At 41.3% G+C, this 13,109-nt stretch overlaps 1 protein-coding gene across 1 annotated transcript in view; it reads right to left on the bottom strand.

Moving 5' to 3' along the window:
• Nucleotides 1-12,835, bottom strand: part of LOC121285007 (N-chimaerin) — a 292,291-nt gene extending 279,456 nt beyond the window's left edge. The window contains exons 1-2 of the mRNA XM_041201077.1: nucleotides 12,754-12,835; nucleotides 12,415-12,550 (exon numbers count right to left, since the gene is read on the bottom strand). Of these exons, the coding sequence (XP_041057011.1) occupies nucleotides 12,415-12,433 (19 nt within the window). The 5' untranslated portion in view covers nucleotides 12,434-12,550; nucleotides 12,754-12,835. The remainder of the gene's footprint in view (nucleotides 1-12,414; nucleotides 12,551-12,753) is intronic.
• Nucleotides 12,836-13,109: the final 274 nt, after the last annotated feature.

Here is a 13,109-nt window from a genome sequence, read left to right on the forward strand (position 1 = left end):
GTCTGATCTTGCTGCATATGGACACATTCAGCTTCACTTATAGCTTAATTATAGACTTTAGGAAAAAGCCAGTTAATGATATTGTTCCTGTGAAGATTCATGACGTGGAAATTGACTCAGTTACTAACTACAAGTATCTAGGTCTCAAAGTAGAAGTTAAGCTGAAATGGAGGGAAAAATGTACAGATGCGGTGGCCAAGGTTATACTACCTAAGAAAATTAAAATCTTTTTGAGTAGATCATAGAATCTTGAAACGCTTCTACATGCTGTAGTTGAGTGTGCTATCATTTTTTGATGTCTCGCCTGGTATTGTTGTCTTAGGAAAGCAGACTCTTTAAGGGTACAGAGGTTATTTTACTGGGCAATAAGGTTATTTGATGAACCCATGCCTTTCTCAACGAAATCTGCTCTCAAAGAATTTTGATTAAATTAGAGTGGCGTGAACAATGAGAATCATCCTTTGACTTTGTATTACTGTTGGATGCATTCAGGAAAAAGGTTACAATCCCTCAGAGGCTGGACAAATCAATTTCTGAACTCATTTTGTACCCTTCTCTATAAAAACTTTTAACAGAAGTTTGATGCATGGACGAGGAAATGCACTCAGGGCAGTTCTCACAATGATTATTTTAAAGCATTGGATAGTTTTGAATACATATTTTAATTAAAGTTAGATCTCTGCGATAGGGTTATTTTCTTTTATTGTTAATATTTCTGTAAATTTTTAACAAACAAGCAATGTACCCAAAATGAATTGCCATACGGAAAGTAGAGTGAAATTGAATTGAATTTTCTACGTAGTCTTCATTTTGCAATGAAAGTTGTTCATTTAATTCTTCAAACTCATAGGTCTTTGTTTCTCACAAGTCTAGCAACAACTCTTGCCTTTAGTAACTTCACCCTTCGTCCTTTCATGAAGGTTCTTAGCCTCATCTTTTTCCTGGCCTAAAATGGAACTCCTGCAACCCCTCATCCATTTGGGACATTTAAGAAACACAAGATGTAAAATAAATGCAACAGAGATTGGCTAACATATTTTACACTAAGATTGAGGCTGGCAACTCGCAGATTTATGTGACTTATTAGCTCAATGGAAAAACTTCAAAACTATCAGAACCTCTGCTTCTGCACTTCTTTAAAAGTTTCAGATCAAGCAACAAATACATACTATTAATCATATGCAATATAAATACATTAAGGATAGAAATAAACCCTATTCATATGGACAGCAACAACGTTACAGTTTTAAAATCAATCTATTACAATTAGTTTCCCTGAAGAAAAGCAAAAGTAATAAATTTAGAGAAAATTTAATAGTCAGTAACATTTTATAGTTGAATTAGCAGAGGCAAGAATCAGAACAAATATTGGATATCGGGAATAAAAATAGAAAATGCTGGGAATACACAGAATGAAAGATTGTCTTTTCTAAATGCGGTGAAGGATCTAATCAGAAAATTAACCGACCTTTCTCCTTCGTGTGTTATCACTCTTCTATACATGATCAGTATTTTCACTTTGTACAGTTCAATTTACTGATTTCTCAATTAGGCTTCTAAAGCATAAGGATTTGACTTTAATATTATGTACTAATCACTTGAACAGCTTTTAAAAAAAAAGTAGAGAAAAGCAGAATTTGAGAATGATTCCAAAAAATTACAAATCAGTAACAAGAAAATTAAGGTAATCAGCCCCTAACACATGGAAAAGCAAAAGACTCGTTTTTCCCATTTTTGTTAATCCCAGTTTCAAAGCAGATGGTGGAACTGAGGCATCTCTGAGAGTTAAGTGCTTGATGGACTTTTTAAGAAGTTAGGATAGGGAAAAAATTAAAAGAAAAATTATCCACAGAACAGCAAAGTGAAACTTGGGAATGAAGAGAATTCAAGATCTGAAATTTGTATACTTCTAAAAATCAGTTTTCCTAGCATGGGATTAGTATTGCAATAATAAAATTGTCTGCACATGATCAGCTTTCTCATTGCAGAGTGGGGCCTAAATTTGAGTTTGGAAAACAGGGGCTAAGCATCAATTGCACAGCACTGTCTTTCAGATGAGATGTTACGCTGAGGCCCTGTCTTCCCTTGAGGTAGACCTCCTATTGTACTATTTCAAAGATGAGTAGAGACATTCTCCCTGATATCCAGGCTAATAGTTATGCCTCAATCAACATCACTAAAACGGGTTGTGTGGTTATTATCACATTGCTGTTCATGGAGCCTCGCTGTGCACAAATTGGTTTCCACTCTCCCTACATTACAATAACGCCTCCACAAAAAAAGTACTTAATTGGCTGTGAAGTACTTTGGAAGAGCCTGCTAGGGTAAAAGGCACTATATAAATTAAAGATAGTCTTTCATTTTTTTTTCTTGAGGACCATGCTAAATTGGTCCACATGTCTAGCATAAAATGATCATGGGTTTGGAAAGTGCCGTCAAAGGAGGCTTGGCACTTTGTTGCAGTGCATATTATGGATGACACTCTCTGCTGCCACTGTGCATCTGTGGTAGAGGGAGTGAATGCTTAAGTGGTGGATGGGGTATTGATGCTGAATAAGTAGGTTGCTTTGTCTCAGAGGGCATTGAGTTCCTGCAGTGTTGTTGGGCCTACACTCATCCATTCAAGTAAACAGCATTCCATCACACACCTGACTTGCACCTTGTAGATGGTTACCAGCTTTGTGGGAGTCAGGTGAGTCATTCACCACAGAGTGCCCAATTTCTGATCTGCTCTTGTAGTCAGTGTTTATATAGCTGGACCAGTTAAGTTTTTGGTCAATGGCAACCTGCAGGATGTTGATGGTGCAGAAATCAGCGATGGTATTGCCATTGTCTAGGGAAGATGGCCAAATTCTCTCTTGTTGGACATAGTCATTGCCTAGCTCTTGTATAGTGCAAACGTTCATTTCTACTTACCAGCCCAAGCCTGAATGTTGTCCAAGTCTTGCTGCATGTGCGCATGGACTGCTTCAGTACCTGAGAAGTCGTAAACGGTACTGAACTGCAGGCAAGTACACGTTCAGCTGAGGTTCTCTTCAATGAGCTGCTGCTAAACAATTCTGGCTGCAGAAAACTTTTCTTCACTTCCAAATTCCAACCATCCTCTACATCAGTGTTCTTTCCCTCTATTGCTCTTTATACTAAACATCTTTCTCCATTGGTGTTGCTCTTATTGCAGATGAAAGCTATGCAACATACAGCAAATCATTCATATGTGATACTCTTTTTGGGCTATATTACTGGAAGAAACCAGAAACGTCCACATATCTAAAATCATGTTTGAGGGCTTCAATTGATCAATGGGTCTGATTGTACCAGACTTCTGCAGGCAGATGTGAACTGCCTAAAAACCATCCTCGTTCCAATTGAGGGCTTTAAGTGACCAATTCTCAGCCGGGAAAGGATTTTTTGCACCCTGGCACTGCTGAAACACCCCCAATACTCACCTTCCACCTGGCTCCTGGTCTTCCTTCACTGGAACTGGATGTAATCTCAGCAGCAGCCATCACTCTGACGATGCTGTTGGGACCAGACAGCTGCCAGCCAATCAGATGGCTATAAACTCTCAGAGGCGGGCCTTGCTCCCCCAATGGGGGTGGAAAACCCATCTCCAGCCCAGGTAATATTTGGAGTGCTAAATGACTACAGGTCAGCCACTGGAAGTAGGGGTGAGTTTCCCGCGACTTTTTCACGAACCTATGAGTTTGCACAAGATATTTGTCACACCGTAGTTGGAATGTTGCTCGCATTTCTGGGGTGTAGAGTAGCATGTTATAGGACTAGTGATCCAGAGGGCTGAACTAATGGTCGAGTAACATGATCCACACAGCTGAGGAATTTAAATTCAGTTAATTAAGACACAAAGTTGGAATAAAAAGCTAATATCAGTAATGATGACCATGAAGCTGGGGGGATTTTCACAAAAGCCTGTCTGTTCAATAACATCCATTAAGGAAGGAGATCTGCCATCCTATATGCAACTCTAGACCGACAGAAATGTGGTCGACACTAAACTGTCCACTGAAATGGCCTAGTAAGCCACTCAATTGCATGAAAAAGCATATTAAGAATAAAACCGCTTAGATCACTTGACCTGGATTCAGATATGACAATGGCACAGACTGCCATGCAAAGCCCTCTTTACTACCAGGGTAGTTGTGCCAAAATTGTGAGAACTGTCCACAACCTGATCAAGCAACAGGTTGACAGTCATACCCACCAAATCATACTTTAAAGCCAATGTTCCAGATTCCTCCATCACCAGCTCTGGGAGATTCACATCCTACAGGTAGGACAGACAACTCATGAGTGACAGCACAATGATATGAAGTCAGGAGGTAGTAATCCTGGGACCCCTCAACACCGACTCTGGATCCCATTAAGCCTCACAGCATCAGATCAAACATGGGTAAGAAAACTTCCTTTTATTATCACCTACCACCTCCTGTCCTCCATATTGAACACCACTCAGAAGATGCACCGTAGCAAAGACACAGAATGTACCCTGAATCGGGAACTTCAATGACCGTTACAAAGAATGGCTTGCTAACCCCACCAATGAGCTAGTTGTCAAAGTTCTAAAGTTCATAGCTGACAGATTGGACCTGTGGCAGGTGATAAGAGAACACACACAAGAAAAACCTACTTAACCTCATACCACTAATCTAGTCCTTGTGGAGACAAAGTGCTGTCTTCACAATGAGGGCTTAATTGTGTGACAATACAGCCACACTAAATGGGATAGATTAAGAATGGAACTAACAGCTCAAAACTGGACATCGATGATGAGATGTTGTTAACAACAGCAGAATTGTATCCAACCACAATCTCATGACCCAGCATATTCCTAAATCTGCTTTAGCCATCAAGACACAGGATTAACCAGAGTTCAATTAGGATTAAAGATCAGCATGCCAGGAGCAGTGCTAGGTGTAATTAAAAATGAGATGGCCAATTTACTGAAGCTACAGCATAGGATTACATGATAAACATCAGAAGCAGCATGCTAAAGACAGAAACAACTGATACCATACCAACTGATTAGATCAAAGCTCTGCAGTCCTGTCACATTTGTTGCGAATAATAGTGAATATGAAATGACTAAAGTGAACATCCCCATTCTCAATGATGGGGGAGCCTAGCATAACTTCAAAAGAAAAGGCTGAAGTGCTTGCAATCATCTTTGGTGAGAAGTGTTGAGCAAATTTTCTATTTTGGCTTCCTCTTGAGGAACCCCCTCCCCGCATCACAAAACCTTTTCTTCAGCCATCTTCATTTACTGTACCTGAAATCAAGAAACAGCTGAGGACACTGGATACGAGCAAAAGCTATGGGTCCAGGCAAGATCCCACTTGTATTGTTGAAGACAAGGGAAACATCCCAACCTCCCCAGAACTAGTCAAGTCCCAGTACAGCTATATTGCCAGCATCTTCACAGTAAAGTTGGAAATTGGCTTGGTATGTCCTGTCTACAAAGAGTAAGATAAAACTAAACTGGCAAATTACCTTCCCATTAGCCAATTCCTAATCATTAGCAAAGTAATGGGAAGAATTTGCAACAATGTTATTAAGCAGTACATACTCAACATACCTGTGCATCAATGTTCAGTTTTAGTTTTGCCATGGGCACTCTGGTCCAGCGTTGGTCCCAACATGGACAGAAGAGATAAATTCTGTGACTGCCCTTGACATCAAGGCAGCATTTGGCCAACTGTGGCATCAAGCAACTCTAGCAAAATAGATGTCAACGGGAATCAGGGGAAAACTCTCCACTGGCAAGGGGGTTATGCTAAACTTGTATATAACGCTGGTTCAGTCTCAGCTGGAGTATTGTGTCCTTTTCTGGGCACCAAACTTCAGGAAAGGTGTGAAGGCATTAGAGAGAGTGCAGCAAAGGTTCCAAGGTCGAGGAACTTCAGTTATCTAGATAGATTGGGGAGGTTGGGATGTTTCCCTTGAAGTGGAGGCAGTTGAGAGGAGATCTGATAGAGCGATACAAATTCATGAAAGATCTGGACAGAGTAGATAGAGAAAAATATTCCCATTGATGGAAGGATTGAGAACAAGAGGGCACAAATTTTAGGTAATTGGCAAAAGGAGCAATGGAAACATAAGAATAAACTTTTTCCACACAGCAAGTCGTTAGGATCTGGAATGCGCTGCCTAAGGGCGTGGTGAAGGCAGGTTCCATCAAGGCATTTAAGAAGAAATTGGATTATCTGGGAAGGATGAATGTGCAGGGGAGAAGGCCGAGTGGCACTAGGTGAATAGCTCCTTCCGAGAGCCAGATGGACCAAATGACCTCCTTCTGTGCTGCAACAATTCTATGATTCTGTGGCTTAATTCATAGCTAGCACAAAGGAAGATAGCTGCGTTGTTGGAGGCCAATCATTTCAGCCCCAAGGCATCGCTGGAGGAGTTCCACAGGACAGTGTCCTAGCCCCAGACACTTTCAGCTGCTTCATCTACAACTATCTCTCCATCATAAGACCAGGAGTGGGAAGAATAAGATCACAATAAATAAGGGCAGATGTAGGCCATTCAGTCCTACAAGTCTGCTCCAGCATCAATAAGATCATGGCTGATCTGATTGTAGCCTTAACTTCACTTTCCTGCCTGCCTCCATAACTCTCAACTTCCTTGTAGATCAAAAATCTGTCTAACTCAGCCTTGAATATACTCAATGGCTCAGCCTCCACTGCTCACTGTGGAAGAGAATTTCAGACACTAATGAACCTCAGAGAAGAAATTCCTCCTCACCACTGTCTTAAGTGGGAGACCCCTTATTTTAAACTATGTTCCCTAGTTCTAGGTTCTCCCACAAGGGGAAACGTCCTCTCAGCATGTACCTTATCTAGGCCCCTCAGAATCTTATATGTTTCAATAAGATCACCTCTCAATCTTCTAAACTCCAATGAATATAGGCCAAACCTGCTCAACCTTTTCTCATTAGACAGATTGCTCAACCCAGGAATCAGCTTAGTGATTAGTGGCTGGTGAACTCTCTGTACTGTGATGCTCATTGATGATTTGCACAGGTCCATCCACAACTCAGCAGAAAATAAAGCAGTCCATTCTAGAGCATTATATTCGCTGAATCCCCCACCATCATTGACCACAAACTTATCTGGACAAGCCACATAAATACTATGGCTAGTAAGAGCACTGTGGGTGTACCTACACCACATGGACTGCAGCAGTTCAAGGCGGCAGTTCATCACCACCTTCTCAAGGGCAACTGGAGATGGGCAATAAATGCTGGCCCAGCCAGCACGCCCATATCCTGTGAATGAATAATAAAAAAAAACAACAGCAGGTCAGAGAGTAGACATTCTGTGACAAATAACTTTACCTTCTGACTTCTAAAAGTCTTTCCACATTTACAAGACACAAGTCAGGAAGGTGATGGAATACTCATCACTTGTCCAAATGAGTGCAGCTCCAAAAACACTCAAGAATGTTGACACCATCCCAGTTAAAGCAACCTGCTTGATTGGCACCCCACCCACCAGGTTAAAAATTCACTTATCCTACCATTGGTACACAGTAGCTGCTGTGTGTAGCACCTTGAAAATGCACTGTAGTAGCATCTTGCCAAGGCTCTTTCGACAGCACTTTTCAAACCTAGAAGAACAAGGGCAACAAAGGCATGGGAACACTGCCACCTGCCTTTTGCACTAATGTGCTGGATCGCCCCATCATTGAGAATGGGGATGTTCATAGAGCATTTTCCTCCTGTTAGTCATTTGATGTTCACCATTATTCACAATTTGATGTGGCAGTCCTCCACAAGGACTGCAGCAGTTCAAGAAGGCAGTTCACCACCACTTTTCAATTAGGGATGGGCAATAAATGTTGGCCTTGTCAGCAATAGCCACACCCCAAGAGCAAATGAGAAAAAAGTTGTTTCCTTACGGTAGTGAATTTGTTGCCAAGGGTTAAGGTTAAGTGACCATTATCATTAAAGGAACTATGTAAAAGTTATGATTCCTCCTTCCCCGAGTTATTTAAATATTTACCACAAGTGGATACCAACAGAAGCCAGATCATTTAAGCCAGATTTGAAAAGGGGGAAAAATACGATATGCATTCAGGCAGACTGTTTCACAACCTCTACCAGCCAATTTACACATAGCAAAATCCCACAAATAGCAGTGCTATCATGACCAGATAATCTACCTTATATTGGTGATGTTTATTGTGAAATATTGGCCAGGGCGTTGTGGATATCATGAGGCTGTGGTTTAACTTTTCATCTGAAAAACTGCACCTTTGACAGCGAAGCACTCTCTCAATACTGCACCGTAGTGTCAGCCAAAATATTTATGTTGCCATAATTTTTCAATCCTCCTTAGATTATAGGGTGGTGTCAGAAGGCTGGAAGATTGCAAATATTATAGCCTTGTTCAAGAAATAAGTGCAAGGACAAATCCAGCAACAACAAGCCAGTTAGTTTAATCTTAGTGATAGGGAAGCTTTTAGAAATAATAAGCCAGGACAAAATGGACAGTCATTTGGGCAAATGTTTCTAATGAAGGAAAGCCAGTATAGATTTGTTAAGGACAAAATCGCTTTTAACTAGCTTGCTTGAGATTTTGATGAGGTAACAGAGAGAGCTTATGAGGTTAATGAAGTTGTACATGGACTTCTAAAAAGTATTTGATAAAGTGCCCCCTAACAGGCTGCTCAACAAAGTTAGAGCTCATAGAATAAAAGGGACAGTAGCAGGATGGATACAAAATTGACTGATTGACAGGAAACGGAGAGTAGTGGTGAACTGTTGTTTTGTGGATTGAAGGTGCATATATATATATATATATATAGTGGGGTTTCCCGAGGTCAGTGTTAGGACCTCTGCTTTCCTTGATATATATTAATGTTCTAAACTTTGGTATACTATTTCACAATATGAAGATGAAACAAACCTTGGAAGTATTGTGAACTGTGAGGAGGATACTGTTAAACTTCAGGAGGACACAGACAGGCCAGTGGAATGGGCAGACAAGTGACAGATGAAATTTAAGACAAAAAGTGGTTCATTTCGGTAGGAAGAACGAGGACAGGCAATATTAAATTAAAGGTGCAATTCTAAAGGGAGTGCAGAAGCAGACGAACCTGAGTGGTGTATATATGCACAAATCATTGAAGGAGGCAGACAAGAGAAAGTCGTTAATAAATCATAGGGGATTTATAAATAGAGGCATAGAGTACAAATGCAAGGAAGTTCTGATAAACCTGTATAAAACACTGATTCGGCCTCAACTGAAGCATTGTGTCCATTCTGGGCACTACACTTTAGGAAGAATGTGATGGCATTATAGACGGTGCAGAAAAGATTCATAAGAATGCTTCCAGGGATGAGGAACTTCAGTTACATGGATAGGTTGAGAAGCTGGGGCCCTTTTCCTTGGAGGAGAGAAGATTGAGGAGATTTGACAGAAGGCTCAAAATCATGGAGAGTAGATAGAGAGATGGTGTTTCCATTGGCAGAGGATCAAGAAAAAGAGAACACCAATTTAAGGTGATAGGTAAAAGAAGCAATGGTGACATGAGGATTTTTTTTTCTTCTTACACACAGTAAGTGGTTAGGGTCTGGAATGGATTGCCTGGAAGTGTGATGGGGCAGATTCAAAAAGAGAATTTGATAATTATTTGAAGGGAAATAAATTGCATGGGTAGGGGGAAAAGAATGGGGGGACTGGGACTGGGTGAGAACCAGCAAGGACCCAACAGGCCAAATGGCCTCTTTTTGTGCTGGAACCATTCTATGATTCTATAAGTATCTGTAGTAAGAATTGAACCACGTCCTTCTGGCTCAGAGGTAGAAGTGCTACCAACTAAGTCACAGTTGACAATATGAAAAAGGTACATGGAAAAGGGCAAGCATTTTTTTTCCCTCTTTTCACAGAAGCTGGTTAGGCCAGCATTTTTATTGCCCCTCTTAATTGCCTTCGAAAAGGTGATGGTGAATCGCCTTCTTGAACCACCGCAGTCCATGTGGTGTTAGGGATGGAGTTCCAGGATTTTGACCCAATGACAGTGAAAGAATGGCGATATTGTTCCAAGTCAGGATGATGTGTGGCCTAGAGGGGAACTTGTAGGTGGTGGTGTTCCCATGTACCTGCTGCCCTTGTCTTTCTAAGTGGTAGAGGTCCCAGATTTGGAAGGTGCTGTGGAAGGAGCTTAGGTGAATTGCTGCAGTGCATCTTGTAGATGGTACGCATGCTGCCACTGTGCATCAATGGTGGAGGGAATGGGTGCTAGAAGTGGAGGATGGGGTGCCAATCAGGTGGGCTGCTTTGTCCTGGATGGTGTCAAGCTTCTTGATTGTTGTTGGAGCTATACTTATCCAGGTGAGTATTTCATCACACTCGTAACCTGTTCCTTGTAAATGGCGGACAGGCTTTGGGGAGCCAGGAGGAGAGCTACTCACTGCAGAATTCCCAGCCTCTGACCTACTCTTGCAGCCACACAATTTATACGGCTGGACCACTTCAATTTCTGGTCAATGGTAAACCTCAGGATGTTCATAGTGGGAAATTCAGCAATGGTATTGCCATTGAATGTCAAGGGGAGATGGTTGGATTCTCTCTTGTTGGAGATAGTCATTGCCTAGCACTTGTGTGGCATGAATGTTACCTCTACTTATCAGCCCAAAGCTGAATATTGTCCAGGTCTTGCTGCATATGGACACAGACTGCTTCAGTATACGAGGAGTCGCACATCGTGCTGAACATTGTGCAATTATCTGCAAGCATCCTCGCTTCTGACCTTTGGAAGGAAAGTCATTGATGAAACAGCTGAAGATGGTTGGGCCTAGGACATTACTTTGAGGAACTCCTGCAGTAATGTCCCAGGTCTGAGAAGATTGACCTCCAACAACCACAAACATCTTCCTTTGTGTTCAGTATGACTGTGGCCAGTGGAGAGTTTTCCCCATGATTCCCATTGATTTCAGTTTTACTTGTGCTCCTTGACACCACACTCGGTAAATGCTGCCTCGATGTCAGCACCTCTCACTTCACCTCTGGAGTCTAGCTCTTTCATCCATGTTTGGACCAATGCTGTAACGAGGTCAGCAGCTGAGTGGCCTTGGCAGAACCCAAACTGAACATCGGTGAGCAAGTTATTGCTGAGTAAGTGCCACTTGATAACACTGTCAACAACACTTTCTATCACTTTGCTGATGATGAAGAGTAGATTGATGGGGCAGTGATTGGTCAGGTTGGATTTGTCCTGCTTGTTGTAGACAGGACACATCTGGGCAGTTTCCACATTGCCAGGTAGATGCCTGTATTGTTGCTGTGCCAGAACAGCTTAGCTAAGGGCACACCTCCAGCTGAAGACCAATCATCGGTGCAGGTAAAATGGGCTAAATTGTTTCAAGGTAGGTGCCAGTGTCATAGCTGTGCCGGAACAGCTTAGCTAAGGGCACAGCTCCAGCTGGAGACCAATCATCGGTGCAAGTAAATTGGGCTAAATTGTTTCCTTTTATTGTTGTCATTCTTATAATTTCATGTTCTAAAAAACAGAACGTCGGCCATGCTTTGCTTCTGAATTGATACCGTTGTGTGCTGCCTGGTCTGTGTTGGAATAGTTCAGAGTTCACCACTGAACTGATACTTAAATGTAAAAGCTAGCAATCTGCACATACAGAGAGTTATACCAGCCAATCATGCCAATCTTACAAGCAGAAACAACATTGTTCACAGGATGACTCAACAACCTGTTGATGGATTCTTAATCATTTTAATTTTATAATTTCTTTTATCATTGAGCAGACATAAATAATCCCTCTCCTCTCTTCTACAATCAAATCTGCCACTTTGTTTTACATGTAATAAATAAGTACTCTGATGACCATGTGAAACAAATTAACTTGTATTAAAAATTAAATGACATTTATCTATATCAGTAATATTAATATAAAACAATTTCAGTTTTATTATGACCAATAAAACCCTTATACTTTGCACAGTTAAGGTTCTCTCTTTTTGTGTAGATTAAAAATAGATGGCGATTTCAATGCCTCAAATTAATCCAGTTCAGGATTAATGTACATAACCATTCAAGTATTGTTTACTAAAAATTGTAAAAAAAAACTGTTTTCCGAATGCAATAAGTGTATTATAAATAAAACAAATTTTCATCACAAAACAAACTTGTGTCTTAGCTCTACATAATAAAATGTGTTAACATGCCATGTTACGAGCATACGCCCTTGGATTAAGCATTTGCATGCAGCAATAAACACAATGACCCGACTCCAGTCCACATACAGCTCCCGCAATTCCCATTTAATCATATTAAAAATAAAACAATTACTCCGCAGTGCAACTGTAACGGAATACGCTTCTAGAAAAATAAACAGAAATATCAGATAGCTTTGTATTCAAGTTTGTCAGCGCAACTTACCAAACACAGTTAGAGCCATTATTTCTGGAAATCCGATTCTTTCCTTTCGGGGCTGCTTAATGCCCACTCTGATTCACACCCGCCAATGCCAGTCACCGGCCTCATACACGCTTCAAGGGCACTTTCAATCCTTCCTCTATACACATGAAAAAAATAAATAAGACAAAATTATATCTTTGAGACGACATCTCCTAACTTGCTACGTAGCTAAAAAAGACATTTTATTCTGATTATAAAGACCAGCCCATGTGAATAAAATGGGAAGAGTTGTGTGCTTTTATCCAAACCCATTTTTTAAAAATTGCTTCAAAAAGCAAATATTATAAGCAAACTGTGTACCATGAACTCCAGAGGGAATGAAGACTGTAAAATTACAAATGCTCTACATCACACCGCATCTTCGAAGACGCCATTTTGCCTCAGCACATGACCATCTCTCCCCACCCACCCCCACTGGTGCAGCCCGTCAATGCGGTAACCATGGTAACCCGTCTCCACTGCTCCCCTCCAGGGAGCCGAGCTCCGCGCGCACTAGCATCTATTCCTGCCTGTGCGTCTGCAGCACCATCGCTCCGCTGGACAGGGCACCAAATGTCACCATCCTGGGACACGGTGAGGGACCTGGAAGCATCCTCTTCCGCAAAGCCTGTATTTCAGGACTGGAGGTGCGTGTTTTTCTAATGTTTTATGAGGCA

The sequence above is a fragment of the Carcharodon carcharias genome, chromosome 12, assembly GCF_017639515.1.
Source record: "Carcharodon carcharias isolate sCarCar2 chromosome 12, sCarCar2.pri, whole genome shotgun sequence".
NCBI classification, from domain to species: domain Eukaryota; kingdom Metazoa; phylum Chordata; class Chondrichthyes; order Lamniformes; family Lamnidae; genus Carcharodon; species Carcharodon carcharias.